The sequence below is a fragment of the Trichoderma aggressivum genome, assembly GCF_033847375.1.
Source record: "Trichoderma aggressivum f. europaeum strain CBS 100526 chromosome Unknown scaffold_016, whole genome shotgun sequence".
Taxonomy (NCBI): domain Eukaryota; kingdom Fungi; phylum Ascomycota; class Sordariomycetes; order Hypocreales; family Hypocreaceae; genus Trichoderma; species Trichoderma aggressivum.
In genome coordinates this window covers 143252-166571 of record NW_026946382.1, presented here as the reverse complement: position 1 = coordinate 166571, position 23320 = coordinate 143252, and the positions used below count along the sequence as shown (strand labels likewise).

The window sequence follows — 23320 nt, the reverse complement described above, 5'->3', positions numbered from 1 at the left end:
ATTTGCTGCTATGTGGAAGCGCTGAGTAGCGGTTGATTGGTTTGCCCTGCAAAATTTCAATGGGAATCTTTTTTTCTGCATATTTTTTTCTGGGTCTGGAGCTCAGCCTTGCAGGACCAAAGCTGGCCCAAGTGGGGCGGCGGGGCCATGACAGCCTCTTCCGAGACGAGGCTGACAACATCAGATCAATCTCATCATCGTAACCAAAATTGTTCCTTTACTATCGTGTTTATATACGTCATTATCATTATGCTGCTAGCGAAGAAAACCAATCCAGTCTACTTCAGCAATGCAATTTTTTCCAGTTCGCTCTCCAATTTTGAAACGTCTTTGCTCACAGACTCTGCGCATTTCAGCGTGTACACGGCGCCTCGCTGAGCAACATCCACCAGCTTGTCCACTCTTCCTCCCTGAGCAAGGCCCGACACCATGACACCAAGGAACGTATCGCCAACGCCATTTACGGAAACGACATTTTCCACCTGCTCGACGGGAGGGAATAGTCGCATGTAGATGCCGCCAATCGCAGGGTTTCCATCAAATGATCGAGTCAGGATGTATTCGTCAGACTCTCGGTCCCGAAGTCGAGGGTCGTCTTTCCCGAGGATCGTCGTTAGAAGGACGCCCTTGGATCCGAGCTTTGTGATTAACGTCGGAATGTAAGGAAGCAGCTGGATAGACTGCACCGGTACACCGGCATCCGTCAACTCAACCGATGTAAGACGGATGAACCGGTCTCTGGCTCCACGCATGCCAAAGGAATCGATGACCTCGAACCAGTCCGGGCTGTCTAGATAGCCGTTCTCCTTGGCTGCAGAGTACATGGCCGAGAGCTCGTAGACGTTGGGCGAAGAGAGGTCGACGCTTTGGTTAGGGTAGACGCCGAGGGTTGGCACTCCGCGCTGGGGGCCAAAGAGGCTCTTGGATTTCTCCACCGAGACCGGTTCGAAAGCGACCTTGCTTCCGTGCTCGTTGGCTGAATGGATCCACGACCTGATGCCCTTGGGGCTCCAGTTGCCATCCACCACAAGCCACTTGGGATCTGTCGCCTTGATGGTTAATTTCCAGTCTTCGGGGAACAAGTGTTGCGTGAAAATGCCCATGTCCGCCATGGCCATGACGAGGTTCTTGCTGCCGTCGTTGATGGCCACGTACTGGGCGGTTCGACTTCCAGGATGATTCGCCTGGTCAAGTTTCTTGACATATGTGGAATCGAGTCCTGAGGCTTTCAAAGCTGAGAGGACTGTCGCACCCGCACTATGTAAGTGTTAGCAACGGAATCGCGTGTAAAGCATCTGTTTTTGGAACTTGAGAGCCTGCCTACATGTCATCGCCCACCATGCTGCTGAACTTGACTTGAGCCTGCCTGCTTGCTCGATGAGCAGCTAGGGCAACATTGTGTCCCACACCACCTATCGACTGGGTTATACTGGCGGGATTGGACGTATGAGGTTGAGGCTGGCCATTCCCACCCTTGAGACTGGAGTAATCACAGCTAAGGTCGACAGCAACCGACCCAGCGACAAGGATATCAGCTTTAGAATCTGCTCTCAGCGGAGCCAAAGGTTTATTCTCGGTCTTTGATGTAAACGCCACATTATGATCTGATGAACTTCTATCTAACCGATTAGAGCCATCCTCGTGAATAGTACTAGTACAAATACAAACTATGCCCCCCCTAAAACAGAACTTACGAGCTCGTTCCCTGGCTCAGCAAGCGCGACAGCTCCACCGCTATGTTGGTCGCTCTAACAATGTTGGACCGGACCAGTGCTTTGTTGGCAATGACTGCCCTTTCGCCGGTGAGCTCCTTGAGCCTCTGCAGGACGTAGGGCGTGTTGGCGCTGCCCGTGAAGCCCTTTTCGTTGGCCTCCGCCACGGCCAGCTCAATGTGATGTTGCATTTCCTGCGATGGAACGCCAAACTCCTCGGGGATGGGATTGGCAAAAAGCATGCCTGACTCGATGCCGAGCTTCTCCTGAGCCAGAATGATGGCGGCGGCCTCCTTTTCGGTGTAGGTGACGGACGGGCTCTTGACGCCACTGTCCCTTGCCCAGAAGGCCGGAAAGTCAATCTTGCCGGTGCGTCCATCAGCAAAGGTCGATACCAGGGCTCCCTGGGTCTCGAGATATTCCAATGTGCGGGGGATATCCAAGAAACCCTTGCAGCCGCTGCTGATGACGGCAACTCGTGTCCTTCCTAGCTCCGTAAGGTCGGCAGAGATGTCCAACGAGTCTTCGCCGCCGCGGTGGACACCACCAAGACCACCGGTTCCAAAGACTCGGATACCGGCCAGTCGAGCCAAGAGCATAGTGCCGGCAATGGTTGTACCGCCGTGCATCTTGCGTCCTGCGAGGCCCTGGGGAAGTGGTCAGCTAAGGACTGTATCTTGCAATAAAAACCAAGTTTTCTGATATGATATTGGTAAAAACGGCAATCAATGGCGTAAAGGGCGTAGACTTACCATGCCAACCAAGTAGGCAATATCTCTTCGTGAAGCCTTGGAAGTGCCCTCTTCCTCAATCATCCGGACAATCTCATCTGTCGAAACACCCACTTTCGGCACACCATCTACAATGGCAATAATAGCCGGGATACCGCCGGTGCTCCGGACCAGATCCTCGTGCTCCCGTGCCAGATCCTTTCCTAGGGCTCCATGGGTGTAAATGGTCGACTCCAGAGCAACAACGGGCTTGTTGTTTGCAATGGCATCGGACACCTCCGGGGACACCTTGAGGAGGTCACGGATGGCATTTGAGCCTGCGGCGGCGCTCAGACTGCGTCGCTGTAGAGCATGACTGCGGAGATGGTGAGCTGACTGCAGCCGCAGATGGGCTGATGTAGATTGTCTTAGGAGGACGGAGAGCCGTGAAGTCTTCATGGTGGCGGATGAGTGAAGAGCCAAAGCTCTATATGTTGTTCTTGAATCAAAGAGACAAGGAACCCCCCACCCGATTGCTAGTTTGTTCCCCCACTCTTTAGCAAGCTTGTGTAAGTTAATAGGCCGTTTAGTCTAAAGACGAGTTTGCATCCCAATGCCCCTAGCAATGTGCGTAGCTTGTGATGTCCTATTAACTGTGTAGAGTAGTATATCAGGAAGGATATCAAGAGTTTCAACAATTGAAAGGTTGAGCGACATTGGTGTTAGTTAAATCTCTGATAAGAGGCCGTTGCCGGAGCTTCTTGTCGTGAATCGCCGGCCTCCGGGAGAGTCACGCCGGCTAGCAGTGAACTAATTAGCAATGATATCCGCAAATAATGCTCTGCCGTCTCCAGCTCTTCAGCGGGTTGCCAAGTGATGCTGTTGATATCTTGGTAAACCGGGGCGAGTGTTATTCGGCAAGACGCATTAGGAAATTCTGCGGTGTCAAGGGCGCTGTTAGTGCAATTGCTTGCGCCGTACGCCAATGCACTACCACGAGCTGTATTTTATTCACCACGGCATCTCGAAGCGGTAATATTGAACATCGAAACCAGAGCCGTGAGTTTCGGCCAACAAAAACTATCTGCAGCTTCTCCACCTGGTTAATTAGCTCCAAAGACACCCCCAACATGTGATGGCGCCGCCATTCGTTTACTTTTACCCGTGCACGCGATCCAATCTTGGCTGGAGCAATGCGGGGGAGAGATTCGATACGGAGCCACGGGGCAACTGCTGGTACTGTATGTGCTTTGGAGTACTAAAAGGACGTCGATTCGCATCTTGAACAATTGAAAAGGATGCTCCCCGCATTGTGATGAAAGTAAAAGCCTCGGCAGTTGCAGCGTATGAGACGCTCAGGATTGCGCAACTCATGGCCGGGATAGTTTTAGTGCTGCCGTGTTTGGAAATGTTATATTAGGCTTGACCGGCTGTTCAAATGCCGGCACGCGCTGTCCTTTTCCAAACAAAAAGAGAACAAGACAAAAAAATAAGTAAATCACTTCTGTCGTGGTTACATCGCATTTTTTACTTTGTATTCGCACCGTCGGATCGGCTGGATGCTCGGCAGCTTTTGCGGCGCGGCGTCATCAAATGATATATTCATCTCCCAATCCAGGCACGCGAGCTCTGTTCGAGATTCCTTGGAAAAGCTACACAAGCAAAGGCAACCTAGGTGTTGACTAAGCCTCGAGATAAGAGCTTCACTTCACCTTTTACGTCGGGTCTTATACGATATCAGCAGACATCACACCCTCTCCCATCGCGATGCCGATGCACAAGGGCATCCTGCCGCGTGAAGGTCTGTGTGCCGACGTGGTTCTCAAGCTCGTTCGCAGAACACTTCTGAATCCGAACCTCCTGCTGCCTCTGCTTCTGCTTGCCCGCTATACCAAGAAGGGCCGAGACCTCTCGATCCTGCATCCCAAGGCGGCCCGGAGGCTTAGGCTGCTCTTCTACGTTGCCGTGGCGCGTGGGCTCAGCGGTTGGCTCTCAGACAAAGTCCGCAACAACTGGGTCGGCGACAGGTATGACTGGTCCAAGGAGATTGTGCTCATCACGGGCGGCGCGGCAGGAATCGGCGCCTCGATAGTGAAGCTGCTGGACGAGCTCAAGGTCAGGGTGGTGGTGCTGGACGTCCAGCGAATGACATATACGGCCTGTAAGTCCAACCAACTCCGTCACTCCGACTTCAGCTACATATACACTGCATTGCATTGCAGGGCTGACAAGGTGCAGCCTCCAGAGTCCACCACTTCTACTGCGACATTAGGTCGCCAGCAAACGTGGCCGCCGTCGCCGAAAGGGTAATCGGCCAGATCGGGCATCCCACGGTTGTCATCAACAACGCCGGCGTCGTCCGCGGGAAGACCATTCTAGCTGCCACGCCCGAGGACGTGAGGCTCACGTTTGACGTCAACGCCTTGGCCCCTTTCTGGGTGGCCAAGGCCTTCCTGCCGCACATGGTGGCTCAGAACCACGGCATGGTTGTGACGGTGACATCCTTTGCCTCGTGGGTCACGGTCCCCAACTTGGTAGACTACGCGGCGTCCAAGGCTGCGGCCATGTCGTTCCACGAAGGGCTTTCAGCTGAGCTCAAGACTCGATACAACGCCCCCAAGGTCCGCACCGTGGTGGTCCATACCGGAGCTTCCAAGACGGCGCTTTTCACCGGCTTCAACCAGGGGGCGCCCTTCCTACTGCCGTCACAAGAGCCCGACTCCATTGCCGAGGCAGTCGTGAAGCAGATCCTCAGCGGGCGGAGCGGTCAGGTCATCATGCCAGAAGCTGGAGGGATGCTCCCCGCCTTGCGAGTGTACCCGGATTGGCACTCGTTCCGCGTCCGAAGCAGAGGCCAGAGATCCATGCTCAACTATAACGGACGACAGGTCATTAAGGATCCAGCTGCACCCTTTGAGGCCAACGACAGCACGGAGCCCGTCTCCACGGCATGAATGAGGAAGCCGGTTTGATGTAAGTGTGGCCGAAACACGATGTTGTCGATGGCCTAGGAGGGCGATTCAAACCCCTTTCGGCCAGGTCTTACTTGAGATGCTGGAGAGCTAGGTTCATAGCACCTGAAACTCGTCCCACAATGGCCAGAGGTGAACGACTAGTGGCCTAGCAGTGTTACTCTTTAATATGCAAAGGATTTACTATCCATTATTATTCTGGGGGGGGACCCCAAGTTGGTCATCTTGCATCCCAGCGACAGGATGTTCAAGTATATGCTGCTGCGATGTTAGTTTTTCCTTAGTATACTTTATGTTACCATGCTACATTTTTCCTAGTACATACTACTATTGTTACTTTCTCTTGTTATTATATGCCATCCGCTAGGTATTACTGCTGTTACTTGTGGTGCCGGCTAATAGCAAGTCCCTTATTCCTACGAGTGATGGATGTTGGCGATCTCGGACGACAAGCCCCATTCCTAGCAAGGTGACATGCAAGCCACCGTGGAGTTTTGCCAGAGTGTGTGTATACGCATGCGTACGTGTTCAGGCCTTGACACCCAACCAGATATCTTGGTGTCGAAAATGGCATGAGCTGGCGGGGAGGAGATTGCTGTGATCACGCGATGTTGGCAGAAGCGAAAGAAAGGGGAGTCGTTTGCTACTTAGATGATTGGCGAATCATGGACTATTATACGTGACTACTCCGGTACTTGTGTGCCTGATCGTATAGTGGCGTACAAGCAAGGTTTTGTCTGGAACGAACTGACATCGGAGCAAGATCTCCTATACGGAGTTAGCGAGGGGGGTCCGTAGCCACCGAATGGCGATGCCATTGGGGAGTTGAGTTGTTATCATCAAGGCCGTTTATGCTTTGTTGCAAACAGACAGACCTGCACCGCTAATGTAGGTTAGTTCTTGGTAGCATATGATGGAGGAGAAGTCGGCGAGTCAGCATCGTGCCCGGAAGACAGATCACCATCAATGCCGTGCTATTAGTATATCATGTACTCGTAGGCCAAGGCCCGATAAGGCGAGATAGCAACGCAGGATGCCACAGGTGCGAATATGGAGTGCATATATGGGCCACGAGACAAAGACAGACGACTGGCTGCTCAAAAGAGCCTCATTCTACCCAAGATATACTGTAGACGGACGGTCGACATCTGCTTGCAGTTGGACGGACCAGAGGAAAACCACCCAGTGCTAGTACTACCTAGTAGTACCTGCAACCACATGCGGCATGCCACCATTGCAAAAGTATATCTGTGCCACAGCGCCGTGGCGCCGCTTGTAAGTTGGAACCCCGACCAGGGTCCGTGTTCAATTTGGAAGACACAAGTGCCTCGTACATGTACATGCACTCTGTGAAACCGGAGCCGCTGACTCGGCCGCGACGGTTGAGGAGAAACACAGAGAACGAACTGGACCCTTGAGACCCCTTTGGGAAAGGAAGCGTCCGGGACGAGATGGACCCTTGGCGGAAACTGAGCGAAAAAGGGCGAGAGAATGCGCTTCAAGGGAAATTGTCAAGCAGGGTGTATGCGATGTAACGGGTTCCTTCCATGACTCTCTAGAATCTCCAGCAGATTCCCGAGCAGGAAACAAGCAGGAGCACAGCAGCAGGAAGCATGAGCCAAAAGCATGCCTTCCCTTCACTCTTTTTTTTTCTAAATCCTCGTCTCCCGTTGGACGGATGGAGCGGAGTGGAGCCGCATTCTAGAGCAGGCGCGGCCACGGTGCAAAATGGCACCACTTGCCCTCTCCGAGGAAGGTCCTGCAGCCAATCAGCGGCGCGCAAACTGAGGCTAGGCCATCGGTAAGCCAGCGCCTGGACATGGTGCAACGCCAATGACAATTATCTTGACGGCAAAATGGGCTGATCTTGCTCTCAACAGCTGTCCAGGACGGCCGTCTGTCATGCCACTTTTGCCGTACGTGCGTCGGGCTTTACCGGGGCCATGAGCTGCTGTGTCGCTCCTTCCAGCCTCCCCGACGTCTGCTGGGGCCCGGCCTCGCAGCCGCCGCTGTTGAGCTGAGCCAACTCGCTCGCTGTACGTGTACGATCCAGGTACTCGCGCGTTGCGTCGCCGGCACAGCGTCTGCGCGAGTACCGGCCTCGTACTCCGTGCCCTTTTTCGAATCCCATTTATTACCAATTCCCTTTCCCCCAGCTGCCTTGCCTTGGGAACCTTCAGGTACTGATGCTCCGGCCTAGGGAGACGAAAGCAGTATTAGTAGCGGACGCTGGCCAATTCCCCTCCCCCAAAGCAACAGCCCAGGAGAATAGATAAAGGCGACCTAGGGAAATGGGCTCGGGGCTGCTGTGTGCTGTAAGCGTCTGTCTCGACGCCGCGTGACACCCTTGGACCAAAGAACGACTTTCCATCCTCCTGCGCTGCCCTGCTGTGCGAGTTACAGCTACAGCTACAGCTACAGCTACAGCTTCAGCTACAGCTTCAGCATCAACCCTTTCTTCTTCTTCTCCTTCTTCTTCTTCTTCCTGCACTGTCGCATCATTCTGCGTTTCTAGCCCAGACCCTCCAATCACCAACCCCCCGATCCGGGCCCCGGTATCCATCCAATTCCTTGCAGCAAAAAGGCCAGGGGGCCAAAAAGCTTGAGAGGCGGCACTTGTACTGTGCTGTGGCTTTGCCGTGCTGTGCCGTACGAGGATTCGGACAAGGTCGAGCACAAAGGCCCAAGAGGATCCCTAAACCGCATTGCATTGCAGTTGCAGTTGCAGCAAGGAGAGAAAAAAAAAAGAGGTGTGGTGGAGACGGTCGCAACCTCTCCTGAGACGATCCGGCTGAGACAAACAGGCCAGGCCCATCTCTCTATCGCTCTCGCTCTCATCGGGCACAGCGTGCTGGAGTGCGCAGAAGCAAAGTTGGTCATTGGGCGAGCCCGGCCATTGAAAAGCAACCAGGCTCCTGGACAGTGGAGCGAGCTCGTCTTTTTCGGCTGCCCACAGCGTCCAGGTCGAGACTGGACACAGCAGAGAGGCCCGGCTCGATCGAGCAAACCGCAGTGAGCCTTCAAGCTGGCTGACAGATCAGCTCAACCTTCGTCCGTCACCATGGCGCCGGGCGTCGTCAGTCCCTCGCCAACCTCCAGGAACAACAGTCCCGGCCACATGGAGGAAGAAGCGCAGCCAGGCCCCTCGAACCAGGAGATGCCCATCGACGAGGAGGATGCCACCGATCCTCTCGCCCTTCTCCGGAGCCTGCCAGAGCCGCCCACCACCTGCCAGGTGTGTGTCGTTGGCGCTGGTCCCGCAGGCCTCATGCTGGCAGCGAATCTCGCCCGTTTCGGCATCGACGTTGAAGTTGTAGATGATAGGGCGGACCAGACGCCTGTTGGCCGGTATGTCTGTCCCCAATGAAGAAAAAAAAAGATGCCATCTATCCCTTTCAGCTGGCCTCGAGCAATCTACCCCCTTTTTCTTTTTTTTTCCTCTCCCCGTTTTCTGCCCATCTACTGCTGCAACTTGTAGTCTGTAGGCTTTATTCCTGCTCTGTTCCAAAACACTGTTCAAACTCTACTTGCAAATTCCATTTTTTGACGCTAATGTGGCGAATACAGAGCCGATGGCTTACAGCCGAAATCAATTGAGACGTTTCGGCAGATGCGATTGGCTGATCCGCTGCTGCAGCGCGGCGTGAGAGTCTTTGACATCTCCTTCTGGCGCAGTACGGCAGATGCACCTCTGCACCGCCTAGGGCGTGAAGTGCACTACCCTCCCGTTATCGATGTCTTGGACCCTTATATCCTCCTTGTCCATCAGGGCATGGTCGAGGGCCTGTTCGTCGACGACCTGAGGAAGCGCGGAAAGGAGGTGCGCCGGAACACGGCCTTTGAGTCTCACTATGTGCCAAAGTCAGGGCCTGTCCAGGTTCGGTGTTACGCCAATGTCAACCAGGACAAGAAGACGATTTTGACCGATTATCTCGTTGGATGTAAGTCTATTAATTACCAAATCTAAGTCTAAAGAAAAAGAAAGAAAAAACCCCTTGGCTAACATGGGAAACTCATAGGCGATGGAGCGCACTCCAAGGTCCGCAAGAACATGTCCAACGTTGAGGCCGTGGGCATGTCCCGCCCAGATATCTGGGGCGTCTTGGACGGCGAGCTCATCACCAACTTCCCCGATATTTGGTCCAAGACTCTTGTCTACTCTGAGGAGCACGGCTCGATCCTCATTGTTCCCCGCGAGCGCAACATGACGCGCTTCTACATCGAGCTCAAGGCTAGCGCCCGCGCTGACCGCCGTGAGCTTGGCCAAAAGTTTGTCATGCAGCAGGCCCGCAAGATCATGGCGCCCTTTGAGCTGGATTGGAAGTACATTGAGTGGTTTGGGCGATATCAGGTGGGCCAGCGCGTGGCGAGTCGCTTCACGGATGTCAGGACCAGGGTGTTCCTTGCCGGAGATGCTAGTCACACTCACTCTCCCAAGTCCGCCCAGGGCATGAACACATCCATGCACGACTCGTGGAATCTGGCCTGGAAGCTGAACCTGGCATGCCGTGGATTGGCCAAGCCCAATCTTCTCGAAAGCTACGAGGTGGAGCGCCGCAAGATCGCCCTAGACCTCGTCAACTTTGATTACGAGCATGCCAACCGCATCGCCGGTGGAGATGCCGTCGCCATGGCCGAGAACTTTAGGGCCAACGTGCGCTTCATCTCCGGCATTGGCGCCGACTACAGCGAGAGCGCCCTCAACATTACTCGGCCAGAGGACAACTCGGCCATCCTGGGCGGTGCTCGTCCGGGATGTCTCTTGCCCCCGGCCAAGGTATCGCGATACATTGACTCCAACCCGGTGGACATTCAACTCGACATTCCCATGCTGGGCCAGTTCCGTATCTACCTCCTTATGTGGGATGTGATACAGGCAAGGCCCTTCTTGGAGACTCTCTGCCGCACCATGGCGACGCCAAAGTCCCTGGTGAGCCAGCTTTCCGCTGCCGCAAGCGCATCCTACGCCAAGCAGCCAAGATTGCCGGCTCCGGAAGATGTGTATACGCGACCTGAGAGATACACGGTAGTCAGCCACTTGTTCACATTTGCTTTGATTAGTGAGTAGCAGCCAGCTTTGCGGCCCTTTCCCCCCTTACCTTTTCAACTTGCTCCCAGTGTGCCTTTTTGCTAACCAAAGGGATGCGTCTAGCCACCATGCCCAAGTCTGAGATTGAGATATCAGACCTTCCCGCACTGCTGCAAGATAGCCGCTGGACCGTCTATATCGACAACGTCCCCGAGCTAGACACCAGGGGCGCATTCTGCACAGACAAGTGGCTGGGAAGTCTCGGCCCCAGCGAAGTCGCTATCGTCAACGTCCGTCCCGACGGCTATGTTGGCTGCGTTGGCCGATGGGACACCAACGTTGACGAGGCCGGCGAGCAGGCGGCCGCGTGGTTGGATTCGTATTATGGCGGATTTATGGAGGTGCCCAAGAATTGAAACAAAAGAATGTGAGAGAAATTTGAGAGTTGAGTTTTTTGAAACTGAAACGAGTATTTATGAAATGGAAAAAAGAGATGGCGGGCAAAAAGAGGAGGAAAACGTCAGATGAGCTCAGCAGAAACCTCGCTGCTTTTTTAAACGCACCATCTCTTGTTTGCTTTTTTTTTGTTATAAGGGCATTGCTGATGATATACTTTTGACAACTGATTTGATGGCTTCGTTGTTGTTGTTATTTTTTATCTGATCACGAAAGGGGCGGGAGCATAGTATTTATCTTTTTTTGGTTTTTTTCTGCAAAACATTGTTCTTTTATATCTGGACAGTTGTAGATACAGCGAGTAGCATGTAGAAGGGCTTAATGGAAACCGAAAAAAAAATTGGGCATGGGAATACGAAACAGTCAAAACGCGCCCCCAACATACGAGTGGTGACGCCACGGATGGACTGAGAAAACGAAACACGGGCATGGCGAAGCAAATGAGTGAATTATTTTTTTTAATATCTCGTTTCTTCTAAATTCTGTGGGTTTGAGATTTGAGAACGTGACCTTTCGAGGCATGAGATTGGGAGGGCTAACGTGATGGTTTTTTTTTTTCATGTTCCTGGCATTTTTTAGTTGCCGTTGCGTTGCGTTCCTTGCATAGCCTCCTCGTTCTTTATGCTTACGCATTATGAGGGGTTTATTTATATCGTATCTACTTTTCTCGGGATTGAGATCCGATGAATGTGTATATTTTTTAATATCGCCGTCAATGCTTCCCCTTTCCGTGGGCAGTTTTCAAAAGACGATGATGGTGACATCCCCCTTGGCGTCCTCCCCAACGAGCCACCGCTCGTCTCCGCAGATGAAGCCCTTGGCCATCATCTCAGGCCACACGTCGTCCGCGAACTGGACCTCCTGCCCGTCTGGGCCCTGCGTCGTGACGCCTCCCTTGCCGCTGCTGCTGCTGCTGGCAGGGACGGTCTCATTCGTCTGGTGAGACGTGTTACTGCTATTGCTACCACTGCTGCCGCCGCTGCCGTTCCTGGCGGCACTTGGTCTTCGTGTGCGTCTTCTTCTGCGTCTGCTCGTGCGTGACATTGTGGTTCCTCTGGCGGTGAATTTGGCGCCGCTCTCGCCGATGCCCTGGATGCGGATCTTGGGCCGGATGTGCACGGATAAGGTCTCGAGCATGAAGCACTCGCGGGCAATGACGCGGACGCCGGCGGCGGCGTCAAACACCTCGGAGAGCGTCACGTAGGGCCAGTCGTCGTGGCGCCAGCAGGGGGCGCGGCCGGGCCAGGCATGCGAGCTGTTGTTGCTCCACGCCTTTTCTGGGGAGTAGTCATTGCCATCGTAGATGTTGTCGTCCGTCCCCGCCAGTCGTCTCGCCCACCGGCCGTCGCAGCAAAAGGGCAGGTTGACGCCGCCTCCGCCGCCGCAGTCGTCCACCCACCGCGGGCCTTCGCCCATCAGCGGGATCCCCGTCGTCTTGACGCGATGCAGGCGCGGCGGATTGGAGCTGCTGTGGGGGCCGGCAGACCAGCGATGTTCCTCTTCGGTGAAGAAGACGTGGCCGCAGGCAGAGCCCCTGGCGGCGTCCCAGGTGCAGTCGTCGAGGGCCATGACACGCAGGGCCGGCGTGTCGCTCTGGCGAATGGCCCATTCGCGGAGCTGGCCGTTTGTCATGCTGCGGATGATACGCGGGCCGGAGTCGTCTCGGCTTGCTGTTCCAAACGGATCTTGAGACGGTCTGTATGTAGAGGGACTTCCAAGCTCCCATATGGTGAGCCGCTCAAGGGGCTCGTCTTCCCAGGGGGAACGCGCGGGTTGCCACGTGTAGACGACGTAGTGAGTAGCGTTGTGCGTCGAGAAGAAGCGGTCTTGGTGGCTGACGGGCAGACCGAGGTGGTGAATCTTGCACTCGCAGAGGAATTCAAAGCCCCAAGAGTAGGCTGACACTTGGCCATCACGCCGGGGGATGACGCCGTCCCAGGGTCCGACTCTGCGGACGGTGTAAGCGGTTGCATAGTGGCGATGTATCGCTGCGTCTCCGTTGCCTGCACGGCTTGGCTGTTGCTCGCACCACTCCATCACGAGAATCCCGTGGCTGATGCGGACTCGCCTCACAATCTTGCCGCTCATGTCAAAGGGCACATCCACCTCAACCCCCGTCTCCAGATCCCGGGCCCGAAACCCGGCATCTTCCCCCAGCAACGCCGGATACACCAGCAACCCCTCGGCCGAAGCCACGGTCCATACCGGGTCCCAAAAGTGGAACGGCGCCGTCTTGCCGTTGAGGCTCAGGAACCGGTTCCACGGCGTCACGCCGCGGAGCCGCTTGTCGTCCTTGAGCACCGGCACCTTGACGACCTTACACGGCACGGCGTTGCCCAGGTGAAAGTACCGCCGCGCCAGCCTCGCAAACACAGCGGCCCAGTCGCCGCGCTCGAGGGCCCCGAGGTCGCCGGCCCGGAGAAGTGCCCTGAGCCGCCTGCCCTCGAGCGAGCGCGGGAAGTGCGTTAGGATGAGGCTGATGCAGAGGTCGTTTCTGGTGAGGGCCTCGCGGAAGGCCCGGGAGATGCGCTGGCAGAGGATTGCTTCCGTGGCCGAGAGGCGGGAGATGATGTCTGTGAAGATGGTGTATGGGAGGCCTGTCAGAGTGAGGGCCATTGCGATTTAGAACATGTATATACTGTTTGGGACTATTAGCGGTATGTTTGAATTTTATGTTGATTGATTTGTAAGAATATGAACTCTAGTTGATGGCGATGTAAAAGAGACGGTGCAAAGATGAGGTTGCAGTTTGGGTTGATGCAGGCTATCTTGCGTGATAAGTAAGAAGTTGAGGAGAGGTGAGAGAGGTGGCATGTGACATCCCTCAATAGATAGATTGCCTAATCTCGCACCTCAGCAAACCGATGACAAACATCACCGTATTGATCGTTCACAATACTGAATTTAACGAAGATTTATTTCATTCTGCCTGAAAATAAAAAAAGGGCAATTCCCATGCTGTCCAGCCCATCTGCTCGTGGCTATATTATGTACAGTACATGCATGTTCTGTGAGACAACCGCCCTTCATCAGGGCATCATCAATTTTCCAATCATTCCGTCTTATTCCACACACACACACACACACACACAAACAATCCTAATTTCACCCTCTACTGCAGCGTGGGCATGTGCACCGCGGCCTTCTTGGCCACGGCGTCGGCGCTTTGCCACAGCGCCGTCACCGTCTTGAGCTGCGTGTAAAAGTTGATGCCGGGTCGGCCATAGAAGGTGTTGGCGCCGCCTCCGGCAATCGACTTCTTGTTGCCGGTGAAGGAGAACATGGGCAGCGGCACGGGGATGGGCACGTTGATGCCCACCTGGCCGGCCTCGATGTTCTTGCGGAACGTCTCGGCGGTGGCGCCCGACTTTGTGAAGATGGCAACGCCGTTGCCGTACTCGTTCTTGTTGATGAGCTCAATGGCGTCGTCGATGGTCTCGACGTTGAGGCACACCAGCACGGGACCGAAAATCTCCTGCTTGTAGCAGGTCATGTCGGGAGTGACGTTGGAGATGATGGTGGGACCGATGAAGTTGCCGTTGGGGTACTTTTCGGACTTGAAGCCGCGGCCGTCGAGCAGGATCGTAGCACCCTCCTTCTCGGCGCTGTCAATGATGCTCTCGATGCGCTGCTTGCTCTGGGGGGAGATGACGGGGCCCAGGTCGGCGCCCTCCTCGAAGCCGCCATCGACCTTGAGCGCCTGCGCGTGCTCAGCAACCTCGGAGAGCCACTCCTTGGTCTCGCCAACCATGACCAGCGTGCTCAGGGCCATGCAGCGCTGGCCGGCAGCGCCAAAGGCCGCTCCCACGACACTGTTGATGAAGTGGTTCTTGTTGCAGTCGGGGAGGACGGCGGCGTGGTTCTTGGCCCCCAGGTTGGCCTGGACACGCTTGCCGTTGGCAGAGGCCCGAGTGTAGATGTACTCGCCGGCCTTGTTGCCGCCGACGAAGCTGACGGCCTTGATGGCGGGCTCGTCGAGGATGAAGTTGACGGTGTCGTGGGCGCCGTGGATGACGCTGACAACGCCGGGAGGGAAGCCGGCCTTTTCAGCCAGCTCGACGAGGATCATGGCGGCGCCGGGATCCCGTTCCGAGGGCTTGATGACGACGGTGTTTCCGGTGATGGTGGCAATGGGGATGGACCACAAGGGAATCATGGCAGGGAAGTCTAGTAAAAGAAAAGAACGACTTGTTAGCTCTCATTGTCGTCTAGTTTTCAGGAACCAGTGATCGGGGGAACTCACTAAAGGGGCAGATGGCGGCGGTGACGCCCAGAGGCTCACGGTAGGTCCTCGTCTCCATGTCCTTGGACACCTCGAGGACCTCGCCCTTGAGCAGCTCGGGGGCGCCAATGGCAGCCTCGGCGACCTGCAGACCACGGAGCACGTCGCCCTTGGCATCGGCAAACGTCTTGCCCTGCTCGAGCGTGATGCTGGCGGCCAGTCTGTCCCAGTTGTCCTTGATCAGCTGCACGTAGCGGAACATGATCTGCTGGCGGAACAGCACCGTGGTGTTCTTCCACGACTGGAAGGCCTTGTCGGAGCTCTCGATGACGGCCTTCATCTCGGCCTGCGTCATCTGCGGCACGCGCGTCACCAGGTTGTTGGTGGCCGGGTCGGGCAGGTCGATGAACTTGTCCGTCGTCGACTGGACAAACTTGTTGTCGATGAAGTAGGGCGTGTTCTGCACGTTCTCGATCTGCTCGTGCGTCGTGGGGAAGCTGGTGGCCGTGGACGACAGGGCGTCCATTGGCTTGAGCTGCCGCGCCGTGGCATGAATCCTCCGGGCGGCCGTGACGGCCTGAGCCTTGGAGGCCATCTTGGCCAGGGCAATGGTAGACCGAGGGGAAGCGGCAGTCAGTCCGCGGGTGCTGGCAGAGGCGCTGACGGAGAGGAGGCGGCGCATGATAGGCAGGCGGTGATATATCAACGAGGAGACAACAAGACAGAAGACAAAGACTGTGGACTGCACTGCTGCCCGCTCCTGGTTACACCTAGGCCTAGTCGGTCAGCACTTTGCAGCGACGAGACGAGAGTGAAAAGGCCAGCGTTCCTATTTATCAACCTCCGTCTCTTCAACCCAAAAAGCAACCGGCCGTAGCCGTGTGTGGGGGAGGAGGCAAAAAACGGGGAACCCAGCACACACACACGGGGGTTTGTGGTTTGTGTGGGGAGCCCGCTTAGATTTGGCTGCAACTTGTTAAGCCGATGCCGCAACATGCCGAAGCCCGTCGTCCTTGGGGCAATGATTCAGGACGCCGTTTGAGATTGGGATTACTGTCGTACCGCGCTTTTTTGGTTTCTCATTACCTACAAATTGCCGAGCTCTGGCCCTCCGATCCCGGGCAGCTTTACCGAGAAAACAAGCTATAAACTGACTGCAATCAGCTGCTAATCGCCCGCCAGCGCCAACGCCGTTCCATCAGCAAGCAACGGGCTTATCTGCCATTCCCCCCCCCCTCTTAATCGTGTCAATGGCCTAAAGGCGCCAGTTAGTATGGACTCCGTGGTATATCGTGGGCTCATTAGGTAGCTTTCCTCATACGGCCTGGCGCTCCTCCGTCAACGCCCTGTGACCAAACTTCGAACACGACTATCATCGTAACCTCATTTCATAGAGTTTTTCAGCATCGTAAAAACAATCAATTCAGCTTGGCGAATGTTGATCATGAATAGGTACAGAATAAACCGTGTTGATAGCATCTGCCTCTGCCGTCTTAACATTGGCAATGACTGATCCTCCACATCGGCTTTGCTAGCTGGCTTGCACTAGACTGCCTTTGTACAATCATCGCGATACAAATAGATCTTACGTGACTCTAAACAATTGATTCCCATTTTTTTTAAATAACAATTTTTGCAAAGTATTCATTTTCAGTCCCCTTGGCTTCCCAATTCCTCTTTCGGACTTTGGCCCCAGATGCTGGTATCTTGGATATTTCTGTTCATCCCACATCTGGCCATTGCTTTGATCACTCACCGCTCTGACAAAAGAAATACACCCAACCGTTTACGACTGGCTGCGGGTAGTTCGCTTGGTAGCCTCTCCCTTGGACTTGTCAGCACCGCTGGCAACAGCCTCGGACTTGTCTTTTGCCTTGTCCTTGGAGGTGGCGGCGGGCTTCTTGGGGGCTGCGGAAGAACCACCAAGGCCGACGAGAGCGGTGATGATGGCAATCAGGGTGACAACAACAGCGGCAATGCCACCGGCGACCTCGGGGACAAACTTGATGGCCTCAACGGGGTCCTTCTGGGCAATGGTGAGGAAGAGGTCAAGCTTCTCCTTGATAAAGGTGACAGGGTCGTCAAGGAACTTGAGGTCAGAGGGAGACTTGGGGGTGTCGTCAAACTTGGGCTCATCAGCATCGGCAAGAGCCTTCTCAATGGGGTGCTTGACGAAGAAGGTCTCGGCGGCCAGCTTCTCGGCATCCTCAACGGAGTGGCCAATGTAGATGTTGTCGAAGAGAATGTCGTTGGTCATGGTCCAGATCTCGAAGCCAATCTAGTAAAGAGGAAAACGGTTAGTAACCAGGCTTGAAACATAGTGGTACTAGATAGAAAGAAGAAGGGTGCTACTCACAGCTCCAATGGGCTCAAAGTTGGCGGGGTTCTTGTCCTCATAGTAGTCGGGGTTCTTGATCTTGCGGGGAGCCCAGACGCCCTTGTAGGCGGGGTTGTCAATGAAGGGGGCAGACCACTTGCCCTTGTAGTCAGGGTTCTTGATCAAAGGCTTGGACCAGGGGCCACAGCCGGAGACATCGTCACACTTGGGGTTGGGGACGGTGGGAGGAACCCAGTCACCATCCTCCTCATCGTCCCAGTCCTCGGGCTTCTGAGCCTCGGGGTCAGGAATAACAGTGGCCTCATCGACAAGCCAATCCTCAGGCTGAGTGGCCTCCTCGTCAACAATCTCGAAAGGCGCATCCTCATCCCAGTCCTCGGGCTTGACGGCATCGGGGTCAGCAATGCGAGCCTCGTCAACCCAATCCTCGGGCTTGGAGTCCTTGGGATCGTCAATCTCCTTGGGAGGGTTGATGGGAGGGGCCAGGTCCTCGAGAAGGCTACCAGCCTTGGTCTCGACACCATTCTGCTTGATGGAGAAGGTGTTGTTGGGGTGAACAATGAGAGTGTACAGCTCGGTGGTCTTGACGATGTTGACGGAGGGAGCAGTGTTGAGGTGCTTCTCCTCGTACTCGCCAGTCTTGGGGTTCTTGTGGTTGACAATGAAGTGAACCCGGTTGTTGTGGCCGCACTTGTCGGGGCCAAACATGATGACATAGGGAGTGGTGTTGCTGAACTCGTCCTGGTGGAGAGCCTTGTTGTCGCGCAGGAGCTTCATGTAGGCACCACCGCAGTCCAGTCCCTCTGCAAGCGCACACAAGTCAGTTCATGTCCAGACGCCCTCGTTTTCTCTGTAGTAGACGCCAACTTACTCTGAAGCTTCACCTCGTACTGAACAACGAGGGTCTTGCCCTTGTTGTCAATCTTCTTGGGGAACTTGGCCGAGATGGCGTGGTGAGCGGCGGCGTTCTTGATGACAAGACCCTTGTCGCCGTCAATTCCCTTGTACTGGTAGGGCTCCTCAACAGCCCACTCGCCAACGTAGGCCCATTCCTCTTCCTCCTCAGCCTTGTCGGAACCGCTAGTGTCCTTCTTGGCGTGCGAAGGCTTCCATCGGGACTCCCAGTCATCGGTGAACTGCTCCAGGAAGTCCGCCTTGATGGTGGTGGGCTAAGCGACGAATCTCCGTTAGCACACGGCCGGTCATGTACGCATGTCGCCAGAGCAGCAGCTAGAGCTTCCAATCTGGAGAGAGAGAGAGACAGAGAGAGAGAGCTTGGCTTACAGTAAAGGTGGGAATCTCCGGGACCGCCTTGGACTCTTCAACATCCTCGGCGTATGCGACACCAGCGAGCAGAGCCGCGGCGGCTGCGACGGTGTTGAACTTCATTTTTTCAAGATTCCTATACCAGCGGTTTTCTTCGGAGAGCGGGAGAGGGAAGAAGAAGAAGAGAAGGAAGCTGTGCCAACAGGGCAGTCCCAGCGCTGAAGCAGAATGAATGAATCCCAAAGAAGATTGAAGATTGATTGAAGAAGGAAGAGGGAAGATAAATGGGAAGACGTGCGCCGTTGAAGAAGGCCGGGGGAGCTCTTGAGGACACGTAGAAGCTGTCAAGGGCCACGACGGAATTTAGCTGCCACTTTAGTTGGTCGATGCGGGGGTTCGAGCTGCCAGGCTGGGCTTAACCCGCCCAGTACGTACCCGGGCTGCTGTTCCCGATCCCCAGCCAGGCCAATGGAAGAGGCCCGGATGAAGCAGCTTTTTGGCGCCGCTGCAACCCACGTGTGGGCCTGCTGATATATTTCATATTCCGAGACGGGAAGAAGAGAATGCGTCTCGATGGCATCAAATCAATTGAAGGCGCAGCTACGGGGTTAAAGGTGGAAATACAGCGCAAGGGCAAAGATTAACAGTCATCCGGCCTGTCTGGATCATCCACGTCTAATCTGCCCGTCCCCAAGCAAAACCAATTGACCGGGCATTGCCAATGGCATCATCGCGTTTCCCTCTTTTTTTTTTCCCCCGGGTGAGACTTGGAGAAAAAAAAATCGGGGAGGGCGACCAGGTGGTTACACGGAAACAGAAGATGCCACATATCCAATTTCCAAGGCGCTGAGGTAACCCCGGACCAATTGTCGATGCTGACACGAGAACTCCAGCAGTAGCACGGGATTTCTGTCCGAGTGTCAGATGAATCGGATGCGGCATGTCTCTGCTCTTCCTTTGCAATTTTGCCTTGGCCATCAATCCCCGAAAAAATAGAAATGTATGGAGAGCCTAAAAGTTAGCACGTTCGATATCTGATCTGATGCATAGAGCAGATGCCCCATTAATGTGACAGGCGCTAAGGCCTTGCCGCTATTACACGAGCCTTGATGCGTTACTACAAAGAGTTCCATGATATTGAATGCATCGACGTGATGCGGTTGCGCAGTAGAATCTTAGTGTGTCGTCAGCGTGCTGTATGGCAAATGCAAGACACAAGTGCACACATGAATACGAATCAATATTACGAGATACAAGACGTCCTGGTTGGGTAAGTCAGCAATAATAATGCATGGCACCGACGTCTACGATCTGCGCAGGGTCTGTGGCCCATGCTTCACCCTCATCACCCTTTTCACAACGAAAATCTCCCCACATCAGACAATTGCTCCAGGCGCACAAGCCAGAATGGCGACCTGCCTCGGCTGTTGGATCAAACAACCACTCGAAAGTATATCAGGCGTCTACAATGAGATGGGTCTACGATGAGATGAACAGCAATCACATGAGGCTTCATCCAACTTGATCGACTCATACGATTTCAGCACGGTTGGTTACTCGACAGCAAGCAGCAGAGTCTTCTTGTCCCAACACACACCTTTTATTACCCAATCCCGCCTTGGATGTAAATACACAACCCCAATCATTAAATCCCCGAAACCCGAATTAAACCCCTTCCATTAACCAATCCAAACCGAACTGAAAAAAAAAAGATGACATGAAATCAAGGGGATATCTCAAAGTTTACAGAGCCAACAGGGCAGCAATGACACCAGCCAGGGCACCGCCAGAGGCGATGATGGCGGGAGCAGCGTTGGTAGTGGTTGAGGTAGAAGCAGAGCCAGTCCTGGTAGGGCTGCCAGACCTGGTGCCAGTTCCAGAAGAGGAGCCAGAGGAAGAGTCAGAGCCAGAAGAGGAGCCAGTGGGAGCAGCAGCGGTGTCAGTGCCGGTGCCGGTGTTGGAGGCAGCGTGGTCGCCAGCAGCACCGGTCTGAGAGGGAGTGCCCTCGGAGGTGACAAAGTAGTGGTCCGAGATGCACTTGTCCACGCACAGCTTGTAGGTGTTGGTCTGGGCAGGGCTGCCGTTACCCTGAGGGCACTTGGCAACGCAGGCAGTGGTGGCGTTGACCTGAGACTGGTCGGGAGAAGGAACCTGTAAGAGCATGGCGTGTAAGTCAAAGTCGTCTTTTTGTACACCATGTATTGACACTGGGAGAAACGAGAGAGAGAGAGAAAAAAACACAGAGGGGATTCAACATACACCAATGCAGTGAGCCTGGCAGTCGACATCGCCGGTCTTGCAAGCGTGGAGACAGTTGTACTGGGACTGCTGGGCAGGGTCGAGAGAGACAGAAGAGGCCGGAGCAGCAGAAGTGGGCGAGCCGGACTCGGCGGCGGCAGCCAGGACGGCAAAGAGGCCGGACAGGACAACGGTGAAACGCATCGTGATTGATTAAGTTGTTGTTTGTTGTAAGTATTAAGTGAGTATTGAAGAGTCAAGTGTAAGTCACAAGGAAGCACCGAAAAAAACGAATGTCGATAGCACGAGACGAGCGAGAGACTGGTTTAGAGATCGAAGATGGGGAGAGAAGAGAAGCCTCCGCGCCAGGGAAGCAGGACAATCTCCCTTTAATACTTGCAAAAGCCCAGGCGCGTAGCCAGCAGGCAGAGTTCAAGGAGACCCAATCGCTCCAAAAGCATCGCCGGCGTGTTTTTTTTTCCGCGCACAGTACGGGCCATGTACCGTTGGAAATCTCCTAGTCTGCAAGTACGAGCATGTACCGTAGCATTGAATGAGAGAAGGGATGGAGGCAAACCCGGGCTTGTCTGAGGGCCCCACCCGAGCATAGCATTGCATTACATTGCTTGTGCTTGGGTGACCTCACTTTTTGGGTACTCGTACATACATACTTGTACATGTAAACATTGGAGAACAAGGGCGTGTGCTGCAGGAAAGCTTCAGTTTTGCAAGTTGTATCTCAAACATCCACTGCCATGATTTTTTTTGTGTTCTTGTGCCTCGTACGTCTGCGGTTGAGGAACTGCAACGCCTTTTCCCCCCCTCTAGAAGCGCCGCATTGTAATTTCTAATTGCGTGGCGTCGTGATCAGCCGCAGCAATACATACAAAATTGCCGTGCCCCTTTGAGGCGCTTGGCCGACCCGAATCGAAAAAAGCAAAGCATCCATATTTGATACAAAAAAAGAAAAAAAGAAAAGAAACTGACCACTTCCCGATGCTGTGGCGTTTTCCCTCATTGTCTCGATGCTACTGTGCTGTTACGTTCGAGGGGCCTCGTATTTGGCGTGACGATCCGCCTCATTCTCCTCTTTGCCTCCTCTTCTCTCGGTCACGTTGGACGTCCTTTTTTGCCATCTTCTGCCCTCCATCCAACCTTGCTCTCCAGGCCGCGGGTTGGAGTCTGTGCGATGCGGTCATTGATTTTGATTCTGCTCGGCTTCTCGGCCGCGGCCACGGCCTAACAGAGGCTGTGTGCGGCCTGTCCTGTGGGACCACCAGCTGGTTGCAGGCCAGACCATTTGCTTCCCGCTGTGTGCATTGGAGGCCGTGATTTGTTCTCCCGGGGCTTGCTGCTGCTGTAATTCATGCGGCGACACCTGTGCTGTACAGTATTGCCTTGTTTTCTGGCCGTCTGCCCGCTTCAACTGCTACGTTAAGCACCTTGGTGCAGGCAATTGATCCATGCAACACGGTGAAATGACGCTCTTCTCACTATGTACTCACCCCATCTTCACCTTCATGGCCCAGCTCGTCTGCCATCGCAGTCGTGTGTCTTTTCTTCCATTTGGCTAGCGCCTGCAGGGGCATGAAGCGGCACTAGAGCGGGCCATCCTGGCTTGGTGTGCTCGCATCCAATACTAGTGACTAAGACAGCAGCAGGTTCAGGCTTGTCCTTTGATTTGATCGTCGCCTGGAATCTGTCACATGGTGATGGGTGATTTGTTTATTAAGGCAACAAAGCATCAACACCAATGTCAACATCAACATTGGCCGTTGCCACCCATATCTTGCCAACTGAACCAACATCCATTGTCCGTGATACGAAACAAACAAGAGGCCCACGGGGGCTCGCTTTGCTTCCTGCATTGGCGCAGAGCCCAAGGAAAACTCAATCTCCAAAACACTGGCAAGAAATCCAACGTCCTACTGCCTTAGCCCTGAAAGCTAGCACCTTTAGCCTGTGGCCTCCGGAGCCGCCAGGGGTTACGATGCTCCGTTTGGGTGAGATACAAGCCCAGCCCAGTACGGCCCGGAGCCTTTCGTACTGTGCCTATTTGGCTTGGCCTTAGCAAAAGGCTCCTCGCGATACGAGGCACCATTGGCGATCGGTGCATGGCCGTGCCAGTACGGGGCAAGATTCCGAGGGGGGGATCTAACCGGCTTGCGGTTGGTGAAGCTGACTTGACCCTTGGCAAATACAGTAGGGAACATCTGCTCCTTGCGCAGCTGAAGTCGTACGGGGGCAGCGATATCCGTACTTGTCAGCGGCACAGGCAATTTCCACAAAACTTGGCCGACGATGCTTTTTGCGCGTATCCAATCGTTGGAACCTTGGGATCCATACGATGACAGGTGCTGGCGGAAGATGCTCCATC

At 54.6% G+C, this 23320-nt stretch overlaps 7 protein-coding genes across 7 annotated transcripts; 2 read left to right on the top strand and 5 right to left on the bottom strand.

The window, feature by feature from the left end:
• Window positions 1-278: 278 nt before the first annotated feature.
• On the bottom strand, window positions 279-2881 carry Triagg1_4888 (uncharacterized protein; the record flags this gene model as incomplete). Its single annotated transcript, XM_062899340.1, has 4 exons — window positions 279-1257; window positions 1325-1615; window positions 1695-2359; window positions 2465-2881. 4 exons carry the CDS (start codon window positions 2879-2881, stop codon window positions 279-281), a joined length of 2352 nt encoding a protein of 783 aa, XP_062756069.1.
• A 1308-nt stretch (window positions 2882-4189) lies between these two features.
• Window positions 4190-5376, top strand: Triagg1_4887 (uncharacterized protein; the record flags this gene model as incomplete). The annotated part of the gene is made up of 2 exons (XM_062899339.1): window positions 4190-4583; window positions 4661-5376. The coding sequence occupies 2 exons, from the start codon at window positions 4190-4192 to the stop codon at window positions 5374-5376; spliced, it is 1110 nt and encodes a 369-aa protein (XP_062756068.1).
• A 3079-nt stretch (window positions 5377-8455) lies between these two features.
• On the top strand, window positions 8456-10839 carry Triagg1_4886 (uncharacterized protein; the record flags this gene model as incomplete). Its single annotated transcript, XM_062899338.1, has 4 exons — window positions 8456-8742; window positions 8962-9335; window positions 9414-10454; window positions 10547-10839. 4 exons carry the CDS (start codon window positions 8456-8458, stop codon window positions 10837-10839), a joined length of 1995 nt encoding a protein of 664 aa, XP_062756067.1.
• Window positions 10840-11620: 781 nt separating this feature from the next.
• On the bottom strand, window positions 11621-13495 carry Triagg1_4885 (uncharacterized protein; the record flags this gene model as incomplete). Its single annotated transcript, XM_062899337.1, has 1 exon — window positions 11621-13495. One exon carries the CDS (start codon window positions 13493-13495, stop codon window positions 11621-11623), a length of 1875 nt encoding a protein of 624 aa, XP_062756066.1.
• A 496-nt stretch (window positions 13496-13991) lies between these two features.
• On the bottom strand, window positions 13992-15783 carry Triagg1_4884 (uncharacterized protein; the record flags this gene model as incomplete). The annotated part of the gene is made up of 2 exons (XM_062899336.1): window positions 13992-15046; window positions 15123-15783. The coding sequence occupies 2 exons, from the start codon at window positions 15781-15783 to the stop codon at window positions 13992-13994; spliced, it is 1716 nt and encodes a 571-aa protein (XP_062756065.1).
• Window positions 15784-16887: 1104 nt separating this feature from the next.
• Window positions 16888-18828, bottom strand: Triagg1_4883 (uncharacterized protein; the record flags this gene model as incomplete). The annotated part of the gene is made up of 4 exons (XM_062899335.1): window positions 16888-17379; window positions 17458-18242; window positions 18311-18608; window positions 18724-18828. 4 exons carry the CDS (start codon window positions 18826-18828, stop codon window positions 16888-16890), a joined length of 1680 nt encoding a protein of 559 aa, XP_062756064.1.
• Window positions 18829-20448: 1620 nt separating this feature from the next.
• Window positions 20449-21147, bottom strand: Triagg1_4882 (uncharacterized protein; the record flags this gene model as incomplete). The annotated part of the gene is made up of 2 exons (XM_062899334.1): window positions 20449-20856; window positions 20965-21147. 2 exons carry the CDS (start codon window positions 21145-21147, stop codon window positions 20449-20451), a joined length of 591 nt encoding a protein of 196 aa, XP_062756063.1.
• Window positions 21148-23320: the final 2173 nt, after the last annotated feature.